The 21,102-nt window shown below is 45.2% G+C and overlaps 1 protein-coding gene across 6 annotated transcripts in view; it reads left to right on the top strand.

Annotated features, from left to right (window-relative positions):
* The window catches only part of CHRDL1 (chordin like 1), a 109,463-nt gene extending 96,283 nt beyond the window's left edge, over positions 1–13,180 (top strand). For all 6 annotated transcript variants that reach the window (XM_055338793.1, XM_055338792.1, XM_055338791.1 and 3 more), the window contains exons 10-12: positions 5,478–5,645; positions 7,680–7,769; positions 10,768–13,180. In XM_055338793.1, the coding sequence (XP_055194768.1) occupies positions 5,478–5,645; positions 7,680–7,769; positions 10,768–10,898 (389 nt within the window). In that variant the 3' untranslated portion in view covers positions 10,899–13,180. The remainder of the gene's footprint in view (positions 1–5,477; positions 5,646–7,679; positions 7,770–10,767) is intronic.
* Positions 13,181–21,102: the final 7,922 nt, after the last annotated feature.

Raw genomic sequence — 21,102 nt, 5'->3', positions numbered from 1 at the left:
GCCTCCATCAGCTTTTCCTTAAAATGGTATGCTTAGAACAATTAATCTCCAAGCACCCGTCCTAACACTACAGTTTTATAATGATACTATTATTGCTCTATAAAAGTTAAAACTGAAGCATATTGAGTGACCTGCCCTGAGTCCACAAATCGATAATAAAATCAAGGTTTGGATGTCAGGTCACCTACAGCCCATTGTCTTTTCCAGGGCAGTAGAAGATATGAACTGATAACAAAAAAAGCAAGTGGATTAAATAGTGGTTTTAACGCATACGAAATAGATAAAAACATAGTCTGTAGTGTTGGAGTTGACAGCATAGGGAATTGGTGATCCAGCATTCTAATCCTGGCTCTGCCACTGGTTTCCTGTGTGACGTAGAAAAAGTCACTGCACCTCTCTGAGCTTCAATTTCCTTATCTGCAAAATGAGAGGGTTAGAGTGGATGATTTCTTAGGGTCTTTCCAGCTCCCAGCATTCTAGGAGTCAATGAATTCCATGTACATGAATTAATCTATCATTTATTATGCCTACCTGCATTTTTGTAAACACATGTGAAAAACCAAAAACTTTTTCAAGGTAGGCAGAGCGCTAAATCGTATATTCCTTCAACTTAGGCAATTCCTTATGATCAGCAGGCCAACATGAACTTAGTCAATGCATATTTTTTTGAGCATATTCATGTAGGCCAGTCATTCCCAAAATTGTATGCACATTGGAACCCCCAGGAAAGCTTCTAAAAATACCTGTGTCTCATTCCCAGAGATTATGATTTCATTGATTTCAGGTGTGGGCTGGGAGGGAGCCCTTGAAAACATCCCCAGGTGATCCTAATGTGCAGACAGGTTTGGGAAGTTCTGACATAGGTAGTTTATGGCCTTGCTCAAGATTTGGTTTGTGGACCAGAAGAACTTGGAAGCTAGTGAGAAATGCAGACTCAGGTCCCACCCCAAACCGACTGCACCAGAAATCAGCATTTTAACAAGATCCCCCAGTTGATCCCCATGCACATTAAAGTATGAGATCTATTTGTGGCACAAACAAAATCTTTCTTAGTGGAATGGCCCTCATCTTCCACAGTAAACAGTGGGTAAGATGTAGATAGGGAAGACAGGACCTATCTGATCTGGAGTAGAGAATTGGGGCACTAGATCTGATGAGGAACTATACTCATTAGGGGTAGGGAGAGAGTACAGTCTGAGCATGATACAGACATGAGGGCTACCAAGCCATAGTAACCTATCACGACCTCCAAGTGTGCAGTCTTACTGGATCCTCAAACCTTTTAGTGCCCCTTAGGAGTAATTCCACCAACACAGTTTTCTCTTTGGTCAAGAGTGGAACATCTACAGTCATATAAGTAATACAGCATGATAATTTCAGACAAAAGCTAATCATTATCTAAACTACCACAGGGAAGGTAAATCCTGCCCACTATACAGTACTGCAATTTCGACCTCAGACCTTCAGACCAAATCCCATTTCATTGTATGCTTAGGACTTTAGGGATGCGGGTGATTCAAACAAGAAGTGAACACATCAACTGAATATAGAAAAAGAATTGTTAAATAAATACTGTTCTGTATACTACGACCAGCAAAAATCATTGTAGGCCAAGATTTAATTGCATGGAAAGATGTTTGTGACATATCTGATAAGTACAAAGAGCATGCTACAAAACAATATTATGATTCCACTTGCGTTAAAAAAGCAAGCCTGTATAATACACTTAGACAAAAAAAAAGGCTGGAAGGGCATATCACAGACTGTTAACAGTAGCTGTCTTTGGGTGATTAAAGTTCTCATTTTCTTCTTTTGGTTTATCCATATTTTCCAAAATTTTCGACAATGTCTATTACCTTTGTAGGTAGAAGAATAAGTTATTATTTTAAAAACTGCCCTTCAGAATCCCAATCCACAATATGTCAAAGAGTCTGGTTGACCCAACCTTTCTCTCTAGAAGAGCTACTTTCCCACCCTGCTCAGGGGGTAGAGATAGATACAGGACTTAGAGAGCAACATGGAAAGTGAGAATCTCTGTCCCATTCTGTGTGCCTGTCTCTCAGTGAGCCAGGCAGGAGTGTCGGCAAACTGAGTGACACCTGATAGTCACATTGCCTAATGGAGTCATTATCCACAGATGCCAGGGCACCTGCTCCAGCTACTCAGAAACCTCAGAGCATTAGGGAACATGCACTCACTTGTGCCTTCAATCTGAAGATACATATGTGCCTACTATCTGCAAGTAGAGAGAGACGAACAAGCCAGACAAAGGCCCTTTGCCAGCCTGATTCTTACATCCTATAGGGAAAAGAAAGACAATGAACACAAACAAGGTGATTTTACATTGTGATGGGTACTGTGAAACAGACCAAGCAGGATCAGGTAACAGTAAATGGGGGTGGGTGGTGACAATGAATGGCACTTTCTTTTAAAAATATATATATTTTTTTATTTATTTATTTGAGAGAGAGAGACAGTGAGCCAGCACAGGTGGGGGAGAAGCAGAGGGAGAGGGAAAAGCAGACTCCCTGCTGAACAGGGAGCCCGACGTGGGGCTTGATCCCAGGACCCCGAGATCACGCCCAACCAACTGAGCCACCCAGATGTCTCTGAATGGCACTTTCAAAAGAATGGTCAGGGGAGGCTTCTCTGAAAAAGGGATACTTGACTAAAGTCCCGAGCAGTATAAGGAACGAGAAAGGGAAGGATCACAACATCACCAGCCTCTTAGAAAACAACACATGACAGAGAAAAGGGGACAAAGAGTGAAGAGGGAGGAAGATAGATGGAAAAAAGAACAGTAAAGTCAGTTATTTGTGTTGAGAAGGGAAAAGACAGAAATAGAATTCACTGATGACCCATCCAAAAGCTTCATTATAACAAATGATCACGGGCTCCTCCAGTCACAAGCAAAGGCCAAAATAAAGGATGTGAGTTTTTTTCTCTTTTGCCCTTGCTCTGGTAGAGGCCAGCCTGGCGTTGCACAGCAGTGGTCACCTACAGTGTTGTGTAGGACTTCTACTCCTTGAAGGCTCTCCAACTTCTCTCCCGCCCTCACTACACCTCCCTGATGTCTGGAATACCCAAAATTACACACTTCTTTTGGTTTATAGCAGAAAACACCTCTTTGAGACTTAAAAGTTACCTAGGTGGGGATAATACATCGCCAGTCCTCTCCACTTCCATAAGGAAATGCTTTCTCAGTTTCTTAGTTCTGGAGTGCTTGGAATACAAGCATTCTTCAGGGAAGCGGAAATGGATGGAAATGACTTGAGACATAGCAGGCTTCCTTGGAAGGAAATGAAACGAGGTGAACATGAAGCAATTAGAAAATACATTGAAGTGAAGGGTGTGGAATGAGGAGGATGTTGCCCACTGGGTAGCTTGAAAGACACATTTGGTTTACTCAATATTTTCAAATGCCAACTAAGGTTGAGTCACTGATGGGGTTTCTTGTTTGTAGAGCCCTTCTCCTGAACAAACTAAGCTCTTGGTGGGGTGTGTAAGATGACTCTTCAGGACACTGGGACAACTTTCAGTACATTATGGGTATTTACAGTGCCATCAAGGATATCACTTAGCAGTTATAGCTGTAGCCAATATTAAGCTGGTGCAAAACTTTTTTTTAAGGTTTTATTTATTTATTTGAGAGAGAGCACATGAGCGCAGGGAAGGAGCAGAGGGAGAGGGACAAGCAGACTCCATGCTGAACGCAGAGCCTGATGCCGTGCTCTATCCCATGACCCTGAGATCAAGACCTGAGCCAAAATCAAGAGTCAGATGCTCAACCGACTGAGCCACCTAAGCACCCCGTGGTGTAAAAAAATTAAAAACTGAACTCAGCTCTCATTCTTTTTTTTATGATAGTCACAAAGAGGAGAGAGAGAGAGAGAGGGGGCAAAGACACAGGCAGAGGGAGAAGCAGGCTCCATGCACCGGGAGCCTGACGTGGGATTCGATCCCGGGTCTCCAGGATCGCGCCTTGAGCCAAAGGCAGGTGCTAAACCGCTGCGCCACCCAGGGATCCCCTCAGCGCTCATTCTAAGTGTGATACATACATAGAGGTCCCTGTATACCCAGAAACCCACTTCTCCCACGTTATGAGAAGTCCCAGCACACATCCCTTAATTACCTAACACATCAAAAAAGGCTGGCCCATTGAGCAATTAAATAATTAAAAAGGACAAAAGGAGAAAGGAAGCTTGGCTCTAGGATGACCTGCAAACGGAGTAGTCCAACTTGAAATCATCAAGAGAAGACTGATTTTGTCCTAAACACTGCCAGAATACTGGTGAGGGTGGGAAAGCTAATCAGGTCAGTGAGAGATGCACGATAGCAATTTGATTCCAGCGTCTGGTTCAAATGCATCCAATTGGCTATTAACAAGTCTCCCTAATTGAAGTCACAGATCCAAAGCACCCAGCTCTCAGTGGTTTCCTCAGATAATCTTACAGGTGACTTCTGCATATACTCAAAGTTTTCAGGCTGTCCATGGCTTCTCTTTGTTGTTCTGACTTGAGTATACTTTAAAGACACAGCTGAAGAGGGTGCTGACCATGAAGCCAGCAAGGAAATTGAACTCATGGATAATCCAACTAGGAGAGAAACTTTTTATTTTTGGTTGGGGGCTGAGGAAAGAGGAGGGTGGAGCGGAATGGGAAGGATGAGGGGGCTGGTATCTTTATGCCTGGAAGCTGATATACAGCAGTTTAGTTTATACTTTAAATGATCCATAGTTGAGGGATTTGACCAGTCTTTGTGCGTGTGTGTGTGTGTGTGTGTGTCCCAACCATTCATTTGGCATAGCATACATATGACTAATCTGACATCTAGGTTTTGGCACTGGTGTTGATCTGGTATTATCTTTCCCCTTACAAACAAATCAAAGAGCATTCACAAATGTCAAGCCAATTTGAATAGATCCTTTGGGCAAGTATATGCACATAAATGAGTGTCATAAATGTTTTCTAAGTATACCTAAGTGATGTCAGGGAAGTTAACCAAAGCGCTCTGTCAGCCCATTCCCTGGGTCTCTGTTGGTAACACCGAGCTAAACAGACCATGACCTGGACCCAGCATGGAAAATCCTATATACCCTGAAATGCCTAAGAGATTTGTACCTGGCCACATTCTTCCTCCTCATGAAGGCCTACTCCTCTGTGGCGGGCAGGGGAGCAGCGTCAGGGGGTGGATCCAGTACACTTTGTGGGTCAGTGTTCTGCAGAGCTCTGGATTCTGTCACCATATGGCCTTAAATGGAAGGTCATGTGTTCCTTTGTGATTTGGTGGCTGTTACAGGGTGGCCTAAACTGAGCCAAGGAAATATAGGTAGGATTTCTATCCCCATGAGAATGCTCTTGTTGACTGTCCACGTTTGACAAGTGCCAGGTGTTCCAAACAACGAGATACCTGAATGCAGATGTTTGCTTCTAGTTTTGGAAAGCCATTGTGAACCTCTGCTTGCTTCCTGATTTCAGAAGAACTTCCAGGCCAAAACTTTGACAGCAAGGGCTACTTTTGTGGAGAAGAAACGATGCCCGTGTATGAGTCTGTGTTCATGGAGGATGGGGAGACCACCAGAAAAATAGCCCTGGAGACAGAGAGACCACCTCAGGTAGAGGTCCACGTTTGGACCATTCGAAAAGGTGAGCAAGGCAATATTAATTCCTTGTCATTTTTTGTAAGGGGTTGGAGGAACAGGAAAAGAGGGGAAGACTTACCTTGATTTTTGCTTCAAACTATTCTTCTGTTTGGCTCAGTTCTCCTGATTGCTCAGTAACTAACACATGACTAACACGTTTGTGATTATGACCTTTCGTTTCAACTAGGACCTGTCCAAAAAGTAAAGTATCGACCCTTGGGGTTTATTGTCTTTCTCATACCAACAAAGGCTGGAGGAGTCTTCCTCCTCTCGGAGTGCACATCGGAATCTTCTGGGAGAGGTTTTTGTAAATACCAAATGCCTGAGCCCTATCCCCAGAGATGCCAATTGATCAGCCAGGAATGGGGCCTTGGCATAAGCATTTGTTCATAAGGCTCCACAGGTGATTCTAATGTGTAGCTAAGATCACAACCTACCAGACTATAGCCTACCATTCTTTCCGACATGAAGCTCAACCAACACGAAAATCCATTCATGTGGTGCGAGGCTAATCTCTCAAAGCATGCTGTGTTCTCTGGAGTAAAACACATTGAAAACATCATCCCCACCCTCAAGAAGATTTAGTCTCACCAAAGGGACAATCCCAGTCTTTATGTCCCTCCAATTCCTTTTCTGCTTACTCAGCTGACTGTCATAGCAAGCTCTTCAAACCATCCCACAGACATGAGGCTAGTGTTGATCTAGTCTGGTCAAGTTTTCTAGAAATCTAAGAGGTAAGATTTCAGTTGGGAAATAAAGCACATCCTTTTTCTCCTGGCTTCTGCATAAGGCTTGAGAGTGCTCAAACTTTAGTGTGCTTTGACATCATACAAGGGAGCTAGTTTACAACATGTTCACCTGGCCCCATCCAAGAGCTGTGAATTCAGTAGGCCTTGGGTAGTGCCCCCAACATGTCACAAACAGCCAGTGATTCTAATTCAGGTGGCACTTGGACCATACTTTGAGCAACAACTGCTCGAGTGTTAGTAGGGCTTCTTTGGCTCCCTTTCCCCAACTTTTCTTACCCAAAAGAGCGAGTTCCTCCACACCCCTTAAAAATATGCTAGAATGCACCTATGTTTCTCATCCGTGTTTATTTTTGCTCTATACCTAGGAATGTTGGTTTTCTGTCTCTGATTCCCTAGCTCCTCTGTAACTGGTCACCTAGGACTACTAAGCCCTCTTCTCTTGGCTTCCCTAGCAATGGACCTGGTATTTTTTGCTTCACATCGCTCACCCCCTTGAAGCATGCGGGTGTCTTTCAGCTTGCTAGCATAGCATCTATATGACCTCTTGTTCAGTGTTTGGCTAGCAGAGAAAAATCCAGGCTTCAGTTATGTTGCGCTCTCTAGACATAAGGATGAAGTAGGCTGGTAGCTTGTTGCTCCTTAACTGCAAGGCCATTTTTCCAGCTTGTGTGTTACGCCGATAAAAGCTTTTCAGGCAAAGTTGAGACCAGGTGCCCTCCTCCCTCCCCCCTTATTTTAACTTTCCCCATTTTCTGTAAGGGAACACTGAAGGAGCTGTGAATATTTCCCAAAGGGAAATACGCTTTTCAGTGAATTTGGGAACAGGGATGGCTTCTCCATTTACACAAACAACCTGTCTGCAGTTCCACTGCTGGCTCTCACTGCTGGCCAGAAGGGCAGCCCAGTGGTTGGCAAGAACATCATCTACCTGGACTTGGGGTGAGGGCAGAATTTCCAATCCTGCCTTTGGCTCTAGAAGCTCCCACCAGCACCCATGCTCGATTCTGTGTGGCTCTCCCCAGGAGGGGGATCCCATGGTCAGCAACACTATCTTCCATATCTCTATCCTCCGGAGAACCAGAGGGGGAGGCCAATGAGCCAAGGTAACAGATGGAGTCAATTATAACCCTGGAGTCATCCAAGTTCCTGGTTAAGCACATTACACAGCCTAGCTCGATGCTCCTAAGCCCCTGTAATGAGATGATATGCTCAACCCAAGCAGAAAAAGGGGGGGGTGGTTCTAGTTAGAGAGGGCCTGACCACCTGCCGCACTTTTCACTTGGCCCCAGGCATCCTCCAGCACTTCCATATTGAGAAGATCTCCAAAAGGATGTTTGAGGAACTCCATCACTTCAAGCTGGTGACCAGAACAACCCTGAGTAAGTGGTACCTGCCTTTCTTTACTCCTCCCCAGAAAATGCCTCCAGCCTTCGATGTAGTTTAGCCCTAAAGAAAGTCCCTTTGCCTTCTCCACTAATGTTCTCTCTCTTCTCTGGAGGACCCTAGCAGCAGAGGGGGTGTCTGAACGTGAACTGAAAAGCTTAGACCTGGGGAATACAAATCCAGATGCAGTCTGAGCATAAGCTACCTCGAGTCAAGGTTCCCCTGATTATCTTTAATGAAAACTGTTAACCCTAGAGTCTCAAAAGGATCAGAGAAAGTTCACAGGATTCCTGGTTTGGTAACATTTGTAGAGACTTCACATCCAGAAGGCTACATCCTTCTGTGGTGGGGATAAGAGACAGAAATTGAACGCATCCCAATTCGTCAAAGCTCTGGTCGACTCTTTGGAACTGCCTCCTGAGTGGTCATGTTTCTCTAAAAGCATCGGCCACTCAAGCATACATACAGGGATCCCTCTTTCTACACAGGATGCAGCCTAAGGACTAGATACTTCTAGGCCCTGGGGGGTGGGGAGCACTTGTGAAGGAATACAAGGCCCAGAATTTCTATCCACGGGGATTGCCAGTGGGCAAGAAAGAACACGAAGATGCCTTCTCTATGAATCAATCTAGGTCGGAAGAGTTAAATACCTAAGCACTCAGAGGAAATCTGCAAGGAACAATGAGATGAGAGCCAGGTGGGCTTAGGCAAGGAAGGCTTCCTGGAGGAGGTATATTTTGAAAGAGAAGGGTGTGATGGGGCAACAGGTCAGGGCATCCATTCAGGAAGAGGGAGCAACTTAACTCAGGAGCAAACAAATGTGGGAGTGGGTGGCCCTGGAAGAAACTGGAGAGACGTTCATGTAGAAGGCAGGTGGCATTGATAGTTGATACAGACTTACAAATGGCCTCATAATACGAAAATGGTGCTTTGGAAAGATGTCTCTTGGCTATCAGATAGATTTAATACAAATTTACTTTGGTGAAGCCATATTCCAGAGAGCCCAGTATGCCATGCTGAGAAGTTCAGCTTGCTTTCCAGACCAGAGAACCCCAAGGGAGTGTTTTAAACAAGTGCACGATGCATGCAGATCTGTTTTTTAGAAAGGAGTTCCGCTGTGCAGAGTGAAAAGTGAACTCCCATGGTGAGTAGCTGGTGGTACTCTGAATTAGGAAGCTCTTATACCATTAAAAAAGAAAAAGAAAAAGCTCTTAACACTGTATTAGGTCAGTGAGACAGGGAACAGAGGTCACTATGAGGGACAACTCTGGGGCTAAATCATCAGGATCATTACAAAGAGAGAAAGGAGTTTGGAATGACTCCAGGAGTAACAACTTTATAGACCTGGTGAATAGTGGTAATTAGCTAATGGGAAACTGGAGAATAAGCAGGTACTGGTGGGGGGGAAATGCATTTCACTCGGAACATGTTTAGATGAAGATACTTAAAGGCCATCTGAGCAGAATTTATCCTATGGGCAGCTGAAAATAGGTTTGATGAGGTCACTTGTTTATTCTGTAGGGGACAGAAGACCATAAACTGAATGGGAGGAGAATTCAAATGAGGTGGGGGTGGGGGTTGGGAGTCCTTACATGTGAGTAAGGAATAAAGGGGGCAGAATCTAGGATTCGGTAGCAATGATGTGACTTTTGAAATTACCAAGTAATTTCACAGAACACGTTTTTGTTTGTCCCATGAGCAAGGCACTGTGCTGGGCACCAGGAGGGCAGGCAGCTCAAAAGATGATTGAAATAAATTCTCTGTCCATAATAGAATTTGGGGTATATAACAAATGTAGATGGCCTGTACCTCCACCTGTGTGCAGCTGAAGGAAGTGGGGAATGAGATGATCCTGTGGGGTCACCTAGGGACAAAGCAAAATAAGCCTGATCCTTCCTCCCATGTAGCTATCAGATCCTGACACACAGCAGGGCTTCCGTGGAAGCCAGTGCCTTGCTCAACCCTTCTTTCCTGTTGAGTTGGAGAGAACAGAGAAAAGTGAAGGATCCCAGGAAGAAGGGAAGGAGCAGAGGAATTGAGTCTGTAAGGGAAGAGGGTCATGATCTCCTGTGGCCTGGGAAAGAAAAGAGGTTCGAAATAGGTTCTGGATTAAGAGGAGCTCGCTGACCTTGGACCAGGAGCTCCCCAGCTTGTAACACCATGAGAGCAGGAATAAAAAGACCACAGAGGATATCCAGGGTGGGCAGTTTGTTACAAAGATTATTTGCCGTGGCAAGATGACAGCAGGACAAAGGAAGACCTTGCCACCCAAGGATCAGGAAAGTCAGAAAAGGGATGGTCCAGAAGAGAGAGGATCTAGAGTAGTTTCCAATGCTCAGCACAGGGTGTGCACTCCAAAATGTTTGCTCAACTAGCATGACGGAATGGGGAAGAGGCAAGTTGGTAAGGACATGCTGGATGCATAGACACGTCCATGGAGGAAGAGGAGAAAACAGGGAATGGAAGAGAGCCACTGGGGGGAGGAGTGAAGTGAGAGGTGCAAAAGGGGTTGGTAAAGACAGCATCTGAGCATGGAAGAAAACAGGTGGACAGTTTTTAGCCAGGGGTGGCACAAATAGAAGAGTGGTAAATAATCAGGTCCCCTAAACTAGTATCTGGCCCTGAAAAAGTAAGCAGAGCCTCAGTAACACGCAGGTACTGCTTTATTTGACCTGAGGCCAAATCAGCCACCTAAATAGCTAATGACCTGATAGAGGAGCATTTTGCAAATGCTAAACATACTGGAAAAATTCCAAGAATACTACTTCGGTTCAACTTGTGAGGCAGTTATGTATTATTCGTGGCATTCTTAAAAATACTGAGTGTTGAACACTCCTCGGCCCGTTGTCCGTATCTGTTCCCCAAAAAGTGTTTTGGGGGCTGTTCTGCTTGAAACCACATGACATTTGTAAGGATGGGGTAGATTGGTTACACTCCTCATTGGCTCTGCTCTCTCCTCTTTCATCTCTGGGCTGCTTTGTGTTTGCTTTGTAGGCCAGTGGAAGATATTCACCGAAGGAGAAGCTCAGATCAGCCAGATGTGTTCAAGTCGTGTGTGCAGAACAGAGCTTGAAGATTTGGTCAAGGTTTTGTACCTGGAGAGGTCTGAAAAGGGCCACTGTTAAACGATACAGATGGTGTTGGAGAGGGTGAAGCAAGAAAACTGAAGCTGCAGCTGGACTGCGGGCTTATTTTGCTTAAGTCACCAGTGCCCTAAAACCCCAAACTCAAATGCAGTTCATTATCCACGCCATGCACAGTATAACTTGCTCCTTTATGTGGAGTGGTGTGTCAGTCCTTAAACATCTCCTCCAAAGAGACTAGAAGAGTCTCGAATTATTTGTGGGAGGAAGCAGGATAGAACACCACAGCACTGCTCTAGTTTCTGGGAGAATCACATTTCTTTACAGGTTAAAGAGTAAACAAAAACCTAGGGTTTCTGTCTAGAAAGTCACTCCAGTGAAAGAAAAAGACAAGAATTTGCTTAGTAGGATTTGTGTAGTACAGAGAAAATATGTGTATGAAATTATACTCTTCGACTTTTAGGATGTCTTGTGTTTTTAAGAAAAAATTAATTCCCCCTCCACATCCACCCAGAGATGCATGTATACGCGCACACTCACGCACACATGCGCGCGCGCACACACACATACACCAGACACTAAACTGCAACCTTCCTTCTGAGGCAAAGCCGGCACAGGCTCTCCCCTCCTTGCCTGGCTCCCAGGTAGCTTGGAAGTTGTGGGTACCCAGGAGGAGAAAGAAGGAATTGTGAGCAAAAGGCTCTGCCCTTGGGTCAGTGGTGTGGTTGCCACCGTCACCAACTATGGTGGCAAGGTGAAGAATAAGAACACCGTCTCATGGCCACATTCACTTTGAAGCCCTAAATAACTTTTCCCTAGTGCTACACTTCTCTTTTTTCCCTGAGCCCGTGAGGCCCCCATAAAGAAGTTAGAACTGGGATAGAATCTTCTGAAACTGAGTCCACACAAGACAAAATAAATGTTGAAGAAAATGGTGGCTCAGGGTCCACAAGGCAACCTTCTGTGTTTTCAAGTCCATAGAAATCACTGACGAATAGCTCAATATTCATTCATTTTCTTGATGCCAGAGTCTGTAGTCCAAAACTTTAGGTTAAATTATTACATTCTAGAAGCTCCTTAAAAGGGCACGGTTCCTTCTTCTCCAGTTACAGGAGTTCATTTTGACTTTGCAAAAGGGCTCAGTCCCCCACAAGCTTCTGATTATTGGCTCTTCAGTTAGAAGAATTATTGCTCATTAGGGGAGGTGGACATTCTGGTTAGGATCTTTGTTCTAAACTTTGCTACCATTCTCATCTCATCCACCAAGCAGGGGTTTGAATCATGAATCCTAGAGAAGGCTGCTCCAAAAATGTCAATTTGCAGCTGGATACCAGAGTGGAACTTATCCATTCTGAGGCCTGGCTTTTAGAAATCATTTTTGTGGCAAAACCCTAAATTCTCCACCTGGCTCTCAAGTGGGCCTTCTAGATTCATCCCTTCTGAGAGGCATGAATGAACTCTAATGAGTACTCAGAAGTATTAAGGAAGCAGACATCCCATATTCCCACTCCATGACTGCAGGAAAGAGGAACAGTGTTTTCCTTACAGTAGTTGACACCAAGAGGGAAAAATGCAGAGGTCTTTATGGCAACCTGGCATAAAGGAATCTGTTCTCATAAGAGACGGGGGTGCCTCATGGCCAGGCCTTCAGGAGACAAGCCTCTTACCAACCCTTCCTACATAGTCTCTGTGGGAAAGGGAGGGAGGACACCCAGGGCTAAGAGGCCACAGAGCAGTATTGCAGAGGCTGCTTAGTAGCTGCTGCCTCCCTCCCAGAGGTGGCAGTATTTCCATAGTGTGGAAACAAGTGACTGGATCCTGAAGCAAAGTGGTGATTTCCCCTTCTGGATGACTCACCCCAAAGCCTTCCCACCCAGGTGTTCTCTGAAATCTCAACCATAAGGGAACACCCGGAGAGCTTCCCTAGATAGACTTCTGCCCCCAGGGGCTGGGACACACCTTTACAAAGTACTGTGGGAAGTAGGAGCTGGGGAGCTGTGCTAGGCCAACGGAGAAACCTTCCAGCGTTTGGTGTAGGCAGTAGGACATTAGGGAGAAGAGGCCGAGCCACCTGTACCTAGGAAAGGAATGGATGTGGTTCTTCTTGTATTTATTTGTATCATAAACACTTGGAACAACAAAGACCATAAGCACCATTTAGCAGTCGTAGCCATTTTCTAGTTAACTCGTGTAAACCAGAGTAACGTAACAGTATTAGCCTTTCGCTCTTCTCACAGGACAGGTACCTAAATAGGGTACTTATTTATGTAGTCGCTGTATTTCTGGATTTTTAAATTAATAAAAAAGTTAATTTTGAAAAATCATCTGCAGGAATGCCATGTGAGTGATTGTCTCTCTGGCTTGGTATTGACCTTGGACTGGGTAGTGAGTGATGGGTGGGCCTGACCGTTTTGCACGCAGCTCGACACCCTCTCTCTCCCACTGTAGCATCCTCTGGTAATAGTGGGGACGCTGGGGTCAGCACGCCAGCAGTTTTAATCCCAGCTCTGGGGGCGCCTGGGTGGCTTAGTGGCTCAGGTCATGATCCCGGGGTCCTGGGATCGAGTCCCGAATCAGGCTCCCCCCGGGGAGCCTGCTTCTCCCTGTACCTATGTCTCTGCCTTTCTCTATGTGTCTCTCATGGATAAATAAAATCTTTTTAAAAAATTAAAAATCTCAACTTTGTGCTTCCCAGTCATGTCAGTCTCCCCGTCTATAAAATGGGGATAATTATGGTACTATCTTTCACCTGCAATTGCACGGTGAGGCTTAGTTTAGCCAGCGCACATCCAGTGAGTAGCCTAAGTTCATTTATGACCGTGGATGAGTTCAAGAAGGGCATGGCATTGAAAATGGCCATTGATTTCTGGCATCCACTTTAGGCAAAGACATTTAAGGGACTGGGGACAGGGATCCCTGGGTGGCGCAGCGGTTTGGCACCTGCCTTTGGCCCGGGGCGCGATCCTGGAGACCCAGGATTGAATCCCACATCGGGCTCCCGGTGCATGGAGCCTGCTTCTCCCTCTGCCTCTCTTTCTCTCTCTCTGTGACTATCATAAATAAATAAAATTTTTTTTTTAAAAAAAGGGACTGGGGACAGAAAGCCACTGACTTGGGTTTCAGGAGGGCCTCACTTTCAGTCTGCTACTCCGTAGCAGAATTGTATAGGGAGCGTGTTAAGAGTTTTGCCATCTATGTTGATCCAAAGTAAGTTCCCTCAAACCCCTAATACCGATTATATGTGTGCTATCACAGAAACCAAGAGCGCTAAAATGTCAGATAATGGGACAGAAAAGTGTGCACTGGTGTGAGCCAACACAGAAGTCACTGGTGGTGACATGTTGGGGGACTGATGGGGGCAGAAGCCAGAAGTGAGTGGGGAGATGAGGAATTGGAGACAGAAGTTAGAGCCACTCTTTGGAGAAGCTTCATTATAGAGAGTAGAGAGATTACATGGAAGACGTAGCTGGAGGATTATGGGGTCAAAGGAAAGTTTTTGGGTTTTCTTTTTAGTTTTTATTTTAAAGATTTTATTTATTTATTCATGAGGAGCCATGCAAGCAGGCTCCATGCAGAGGGAGAAGCAGTCCCGATGTGGGACTGGATCCCAAACCCTGGGATCACTCCCTAAGTCAAAGGCAGACGCTCAACCGCTGAGCCACCCAGGCCTCTCTCGTTTTTGTTTTAAAGACTTATGTATTTATTTCAGAGAGAGGGAGGGAGTGTGTGTGTGTGCAAGCAGGGGGAGGGACAGAGAAAGGGGATAAGCAGACTCGCCCCTGAGCAGGGAGCCCAAGGCAGGGCTGTATCCCACAACCCTGAGATCAGGACCTGAGTGGAAACCAAGAGTCAGATGCTTAACTGACTGAGCCACCCAGGCACCCCTGGAAAGTTTTTGTTTTAAATATGGGAGATACTTGGCCATGTCTGAGCACTGAAGGGTGGGACCCTATAGAAAGAGAAAGATGAAAGGTAACAGGGAAAGGAGTATACCCTGGTGTGGGAGGTACATGAGAAGCCATTTCCCCGTGCTGAGCCTTGAAGTCCCCAATTCTTGACCTACAACCTGGACTGAATTTTGGCCGCTGGTTGCCAACCCCTTACTGTGCATTAGCTGTTACCCTTCATCTCTGTTAGCTTGTCCTGCCCCACCCTTATACCCAGCAGAGTTTCTTCTACAATGAAAGGCTCTAGATCCCATTACCTGACCTCCAGTGGGATAACCACATAGAACTCAGACCAGACACTCTGGCTCCCTCTGGCACTCTGCTCCCTATCCATTATCACCCACATTCCAAATTTCACTGAGCCCTAGCATTTTGATCTCCTAGATGTGGCCCATGTTTGCTGCTGTTTGCACATCTCTCCTTCTGCAGGATCTTTTCTTTGTAGTCTCCACTTCCAGGTGATTCCCAGGAAGTCCCAAAGGTCATCCCATGTAGGCTTAAGGACCAGTCCTGCCTACGACCACGTGGTACCCACCCTTTCCATTCCCTTCTTCCTCTGGCCTCCCTCTGTGATGGGCACTGCTGGAGAACATGGCCACCAAATGCTTCCATCACCACCCATCTTCTGACACTCACCACCATTGCCCGCTGTGACATGGCAGGCAGGGGCTCCTTCTGCAGGCCCAGATTTGCCAGCATGGTGGTGGCGCTCTGGGATCCTCAGTCATCTTCCCTGGTGGCACCTTATCCTGTGCTCCAGTGGAGAGAATGCCTCCTTCCCTACCGTGTTTGTTTGTTTTGTTTTGTTTTAAGATTTTATGTATTTATTCATGAGACACACACACACACACACACACTCACAGAGGCAAAGACACAAGCAGAGGGAGAAGCAGGTTCCATGCAGGGAACCTGATGTGGGACTCGATCCCGGGACTCCAGGATCATGCCCTAGGTCGAAGGCAGGCGCTAAACTGCTGAGCCACCCAGGGATCCCCCCTACCTGTGTTGTTAATTAATACTTTGCCTCCTTACGTGAAACCAATTTAACATATAGCTATTGGTGGTGTATTACGTGGACCAAGGCAGAGGTATTCTTGTGTCTCAGAGTCTCCTGGACTTCTGTATGGAAACAAATCCTTCATTCTCCACTTCCAGCCCTTTTGACCAGAGTGCAGAGACTGTGCTGAGTATAAGCCTCCAAGACAGACAGACATTCCGGTCTGTCCTCCTAATCCCTCTTCCTTATGATTCACATGTACAGCCTCTTTTCCCCACTGACTCCCTCAGGGGATCAGTCATGCAGATCGACTTTAGGAGGCCCACACCACCAGTCAGCCAAACAAGCTCAGATTCCTCTGAAACATCTATGTGGGAGACATGAGTCCTTAAATGCAGAGCTCCAGCTCCAGTACATGGTCTCCCAAATATTTCATACACATTTACAAAGTTGTGCCTTTGTATATGCTCTTCCCATGGGCTAGAATGTTTCTTCCCTCTCCTTCACCCAACAAACTCCCATTTATCCTTCAAGGCCCAGTGGAAATGTCACCTCCTCTGTGGAACCTTACCTGCTCCCTTCCTAGTTGACTACCATTTATCCATTCTCCCTATGTACTATATCCTCCCACCATGCCAACTCCATTCTCTTGGAACTTATTGTGTAGTAGAAAGTCCTTAGTACTAGGAAGTACTAAGAACAACTTAATACTTAGAAGTCCTTAATACTTATGTGCCTTTGCACACAGCTCCCTTTGCCTGAAATATTCATCCCCTGGTGTCTCTACTTAACACCTACTCATCTTTTAAAACTCATGTTGCTCATCTCAGACCTTGTCCACCTCTTTCAGGCATGGTTATTAGTTCCTTCCCCCGTGCTCCTAAACAACCAAAGCACTTAGCTCATGTCAGCCTCTGTAGTACAATCTAATGACATGCATGCTTTCTTGGCTAATCCTCAACCACAGCCCTGTGTGGTAGGTCCCATTACTAGCCCTTTTTTAGAGATGAGGACATTGAAAGCATTCACATTATATGCCATTACAGTGGACCCTTGAATATCTTGGGGGTTACAGGTTTCAGCCCCCAACATGGTAAAAAAATTTGCATATAATTTTTGACTCCCCACAAACTTAACTACTAACAGACTACTATTGACCAGAAGCCTTGCCAACAACATAGAGTTGATTAACTAATATTTTGTATGTTATATGTAGCAGATACTGGATTCTTACAATAAAGTTAAAGAAAAGGAAATATTATTAAGAAATGCACAAGGAAGAGAAAATACATTTACAGTACTGTACTGTGCAAAATTTTCATGTTTAAGTCGACCTGCTCAATTCAAACCTGTATTCTTTGAGGGTCAATCATGTGCATAAAAATGACATATTTGCCCAGCCCCAGTCTCCATGATTAGACTGGAGTGTTCTGAGAGGGCAGAGACCTACTGACCAGCCCTTTAGGCATTCAATAAATATTTGCCAAGTGCATGGTCAATCTAATAAGATTCTTTCTCTGATTGAGAAAGAAAGCAGTCCAGAGATTACTATATCCAGGGGCTAGGCAGCCCTTAGAACAGCTTTTCTGTCAACCTCTCTTAGGAAAAACTAATAAAATCCTGGTTAACAAATAGAAATGAAAAAGTGCTTGTTTGCCTCACAAAATGATTTACCATAAGGCATCTTCTAAAATAACTCACAGATACCAGATTTACGTAGCGACTTTCTTTTGCAGTGCTTAAAGCAAGATGTCCACATTTGTGGCATAGGCCTCACAGCTGTGAAGGATTCTTGGTAAGACTTCAATATCGTGTATGACAAGTAGTAGCTATATTTCTGTATAGACTATCTGTGTTGTAATATTTGGAATAGCTGTAGTGCATATTACAATACTTATATCTCTATCCATGTGCATGTGTGAGCATGTGTGTGTGTGAATAATTAGACTCTGACATGGTGTGTTGTTGTGCCCAAGATTGCGAATCCCAGAAACCACCAAGGAGCCGACACCAATGCAAGCGCATGAGGGTTTATTAGCAAGCTCGAGCTTGGGCTCAAGTATACTCCATAGAGTATACGGAGCAGGGACTTGGACCCCGAAATGGGTTACAGCTGTTTTTTTGTTTTGTTTTGTTTTGTTTTTATAGGCTGGTCTAGGGGATTTTCAGAAGGGGTGGAGGAATTTCTCAAGTTCTGTTTACATTCTGATATGGGGCTTTCAAGGGCATTGCGCTCTGTTCTCATTCTTATATGAGACTTTCTACCACGGGCGTGGGCTCTGTTGTCTTTCTGATATGGGATTACCTGCCGAGGACATTGAGGACATTCTGCAGTTTTTCCCATAAAGTTCAGCTCTTATTCACAGGGGCCTAAGATGGCTGTGCTTGTGCTAATGCTAAACTTGAGGTGAATGGCTTTGATTTTTCTCGGTCTCCACAGTGTATGGAGCTTTCACAAAATGGACAATACAAGATACCCAAAGCCTGGTTTCAAGTTAACATAGACAGGAGTTCTGAGCTGCCTCCAAGTACAAGCAGTCTCCAATCTGGGAATGAAGTGTTGGCCTGCAAACTAGAATCCAGCATGCATTTTCTTATAGAAACATCATTTTAGGGACACCTGGGTGGCTCAGTGGTTGAGTGTCTGCCTTTGGCTCGGGTCATGATCTCGGGGTCCTGTGATTGAGTCCTGCATCAGGCTCCCTGTGAGGAGCCTGCTTCTCCCTCTGCCTATGTCTCTGCCTCTCTCTGTGTCGCTTATGAATAAATAAATAAAATATTTTAAAAATATCATTTTATTTGGTGCTTGAATTCCTGGGCCAGTCCCCACAAGCCTCTTGAATCCTGAACATAACCAAGTAATAATATATATATATATATATATTTGTGTTATATATATATATATATATATATATATATAGTCCCTGCTTAAGCTCAGTCCCAGGGGCAAGGGTGGGTGGTGAAGAGAGAAGAGTGAGCAGAAAGTTTCACCTTTCTGGGCGGGGCGGCTGAGAGGTGGGTGAAGAGCAGGCTGTAGGCAAAATGGCAAAGGCAGCGTTTGTACTTGACAGCCTCCTGTTTGATCACGCACGCTGCTGTCCACTGCTGCCACTCCACCCTTCGCACCCGGTTGTCCCAGACCTAGTCCTGCCTGGCCTGGATGACGGATGACCACAGGTGGCAGGCTCCACGGTTAGGGACCTCACGGGACACTCAGAGCCTGAGTCCCCCCCCTCGGGGCTGCTGTCTGGGCCTTAGAGAGGACGCGTATTTAGTGAAGTGAGTGAGAGATAACCCTCAGATCCTTTTTCACCTTGAAAGACTTCATTACTCTTGATTACTCTCACAATGAATTCCCCAATTACAAAATTACAGGCAGAGGGCTGGAGGGAGTGAAAACCTTCTGGCAATGGAGACAATAGGAGGGAGGTGTGTGTGTGTGTGTATGTTGGGGTGGGGGACTGGGGGTGAAGTTTAATATGGGGGGGCAGGGGAAGTAGGCAGCATCAAGTAAGGAAGTCATGCTCACCTTTCCATCTGAGTCTCTGCTGATCCACCTCTACCCTTTGGAAAGATCGTTTACGCTATTCCTCTTTTCCAGCTTTCTCCTTTTACTTCTTTTAGTAATAGTAGTAGTAGTAGTAGTAGTAGTAGTAGTAGTAGTTTCAGGGGTAGGATTTAGTGATTCATCAGTTGCATATAACACCCAGTGCTCATCCCATCAAATGCCCTCCTTAATGCCCATCACCCAGTTACCCAACCCCCCCTCCCCTCCAGCTACTCTCAATTTGTTTCCGAGAATTAAGAGGCTCTTATGGTTTGTCTCCCTCTCTACTTTCATCTCCCTTTATTTCTGAACCTGCTACTTCTTTAAAATGCCCAGATTTGGGTTTGTTTATGGTGGGAAATAGCAACTTGAGAGGGTGCAGTGTGTGGAGGCCTGATGAGGAGGGAGGGGCTGCTCCTCTACTAGCTTTGTTGACAACTGTCTGTGCTGTGTGGGCTGTCCAGCAGCACTCAGAAGGCTGTGGCCATGTGCTAGCCCTAGGAGGGGCACTTAGAAGTGAATCCTGAAATTCAGGAATGTATCCATGGAGAGAGATAGCTTCATTAGGAGGGAGTCTCAGAAAAAGAAAACACTGCACAAGGGCTCTAACCATTTTCAATCTGGTTGTCAAGATATTCACCTTTGTTCAAAGTATTACTGCAATTTATAATAAAATCACATAAGAAGTTTGGAGTCAGGGCACCTGGGTGGCTCAGTGGTTGAGCCTCTGCCTTTGGCTCAGGTCATGATCCTGGTGTCCGGGATTGAGTCCTGTATCGTGCTTCCCGCAGGGAACCTGCTTCTCCCTCTGCCTATGCCTCTGCCTCTTCTGTGTCTCTCTTGTGAATGATAAATAAAATCTTGAAGAAGAAGAAGAAGAAGAAGAAGAAGAAGAAGAAGAAGAAGAAGAAGAAGAAAAAGAAAAAGAAGTAGTAGTAGTAGTTTGGAGCCAAACCTAGCAAGGAGTCCAGTCCTATAAGGAAACCCAGAAAAGGCAAGGAATTAACACATGCAAACAATTCACATTATCTCCTTCCTCTCTTCCTCATCTCTTCTCTCTACTCTCTCTCTCTCTCTCTCTCTCTCTCTCTCTCTTTTTAAAAGATTTATGTTAGAGAGAGAGAGGGTGGGCAGACGGAGAGAAGCAGACTCCTCACTAAGTGTGGAGCCCGAGACAGGGCTTGATCTCGCAACCCATTAGATCATGACCTGAGCCAAAATCAAGAGTTGGACACTTAACCACTTACCAACTGAGCCACCCAAATGCCCCCCCACCCCATCTCTTAATCTCTGATTCCCTGTCTGTAAAATTCTATAAAAATAGTCTCTGCTTCTGGTGCCTGGGTGGCTCAGTGTTTGAGCATCTGCATTTGGCTCAGGGCATGATTCTGGGATCCTGGGATCGAGTCCCTTATCAGACTCCCCTCAGGGAGCCTGCTTCTCCCTCTGCCTATGTCTCTGCCTCTCTCTGTGTGTCTCTCATAAATAAATAAATAAATAAAATCTTTTTTAAAAAAAGAATAGTCCATGCTTAAAGGGTTGATGTGGGACTTAAGTGAGATAACATACTGTGTTCGTGATATTGACAGGTACATTAGCAAATACACAATAAATTCCATTTTTAAAAATTTGGTGAGCCATTTGTCCTCGAGCTCCCATAGTTCAAAGAAAGGGGAAAGCAGCAAAGTCTTGGCTTCTTTTAAGCAAAACAGTAGAACCTGAGCCTGGTTTTAAGGGAAGTACCAACCTGGGACA

Source organism: Nyctereutes procyonoides, unplaced genomic scaffold, assembly GCF_905146905.1.
Source record: "Nyctereutes procyonoides isolate TBG_1078 unplaced genomic scaffold, NYPRO_anot_genome, whole genome shotgun sequence".
NCBI lineage: Eukaryota > Metazoa > Chordata > Mammalia > Carnivora > Canidae > Nyctereutes > Nyctereutes procyonoides.
This window is presented reverse-complemented; position numbering and strand designations above follow the sequence as displayed.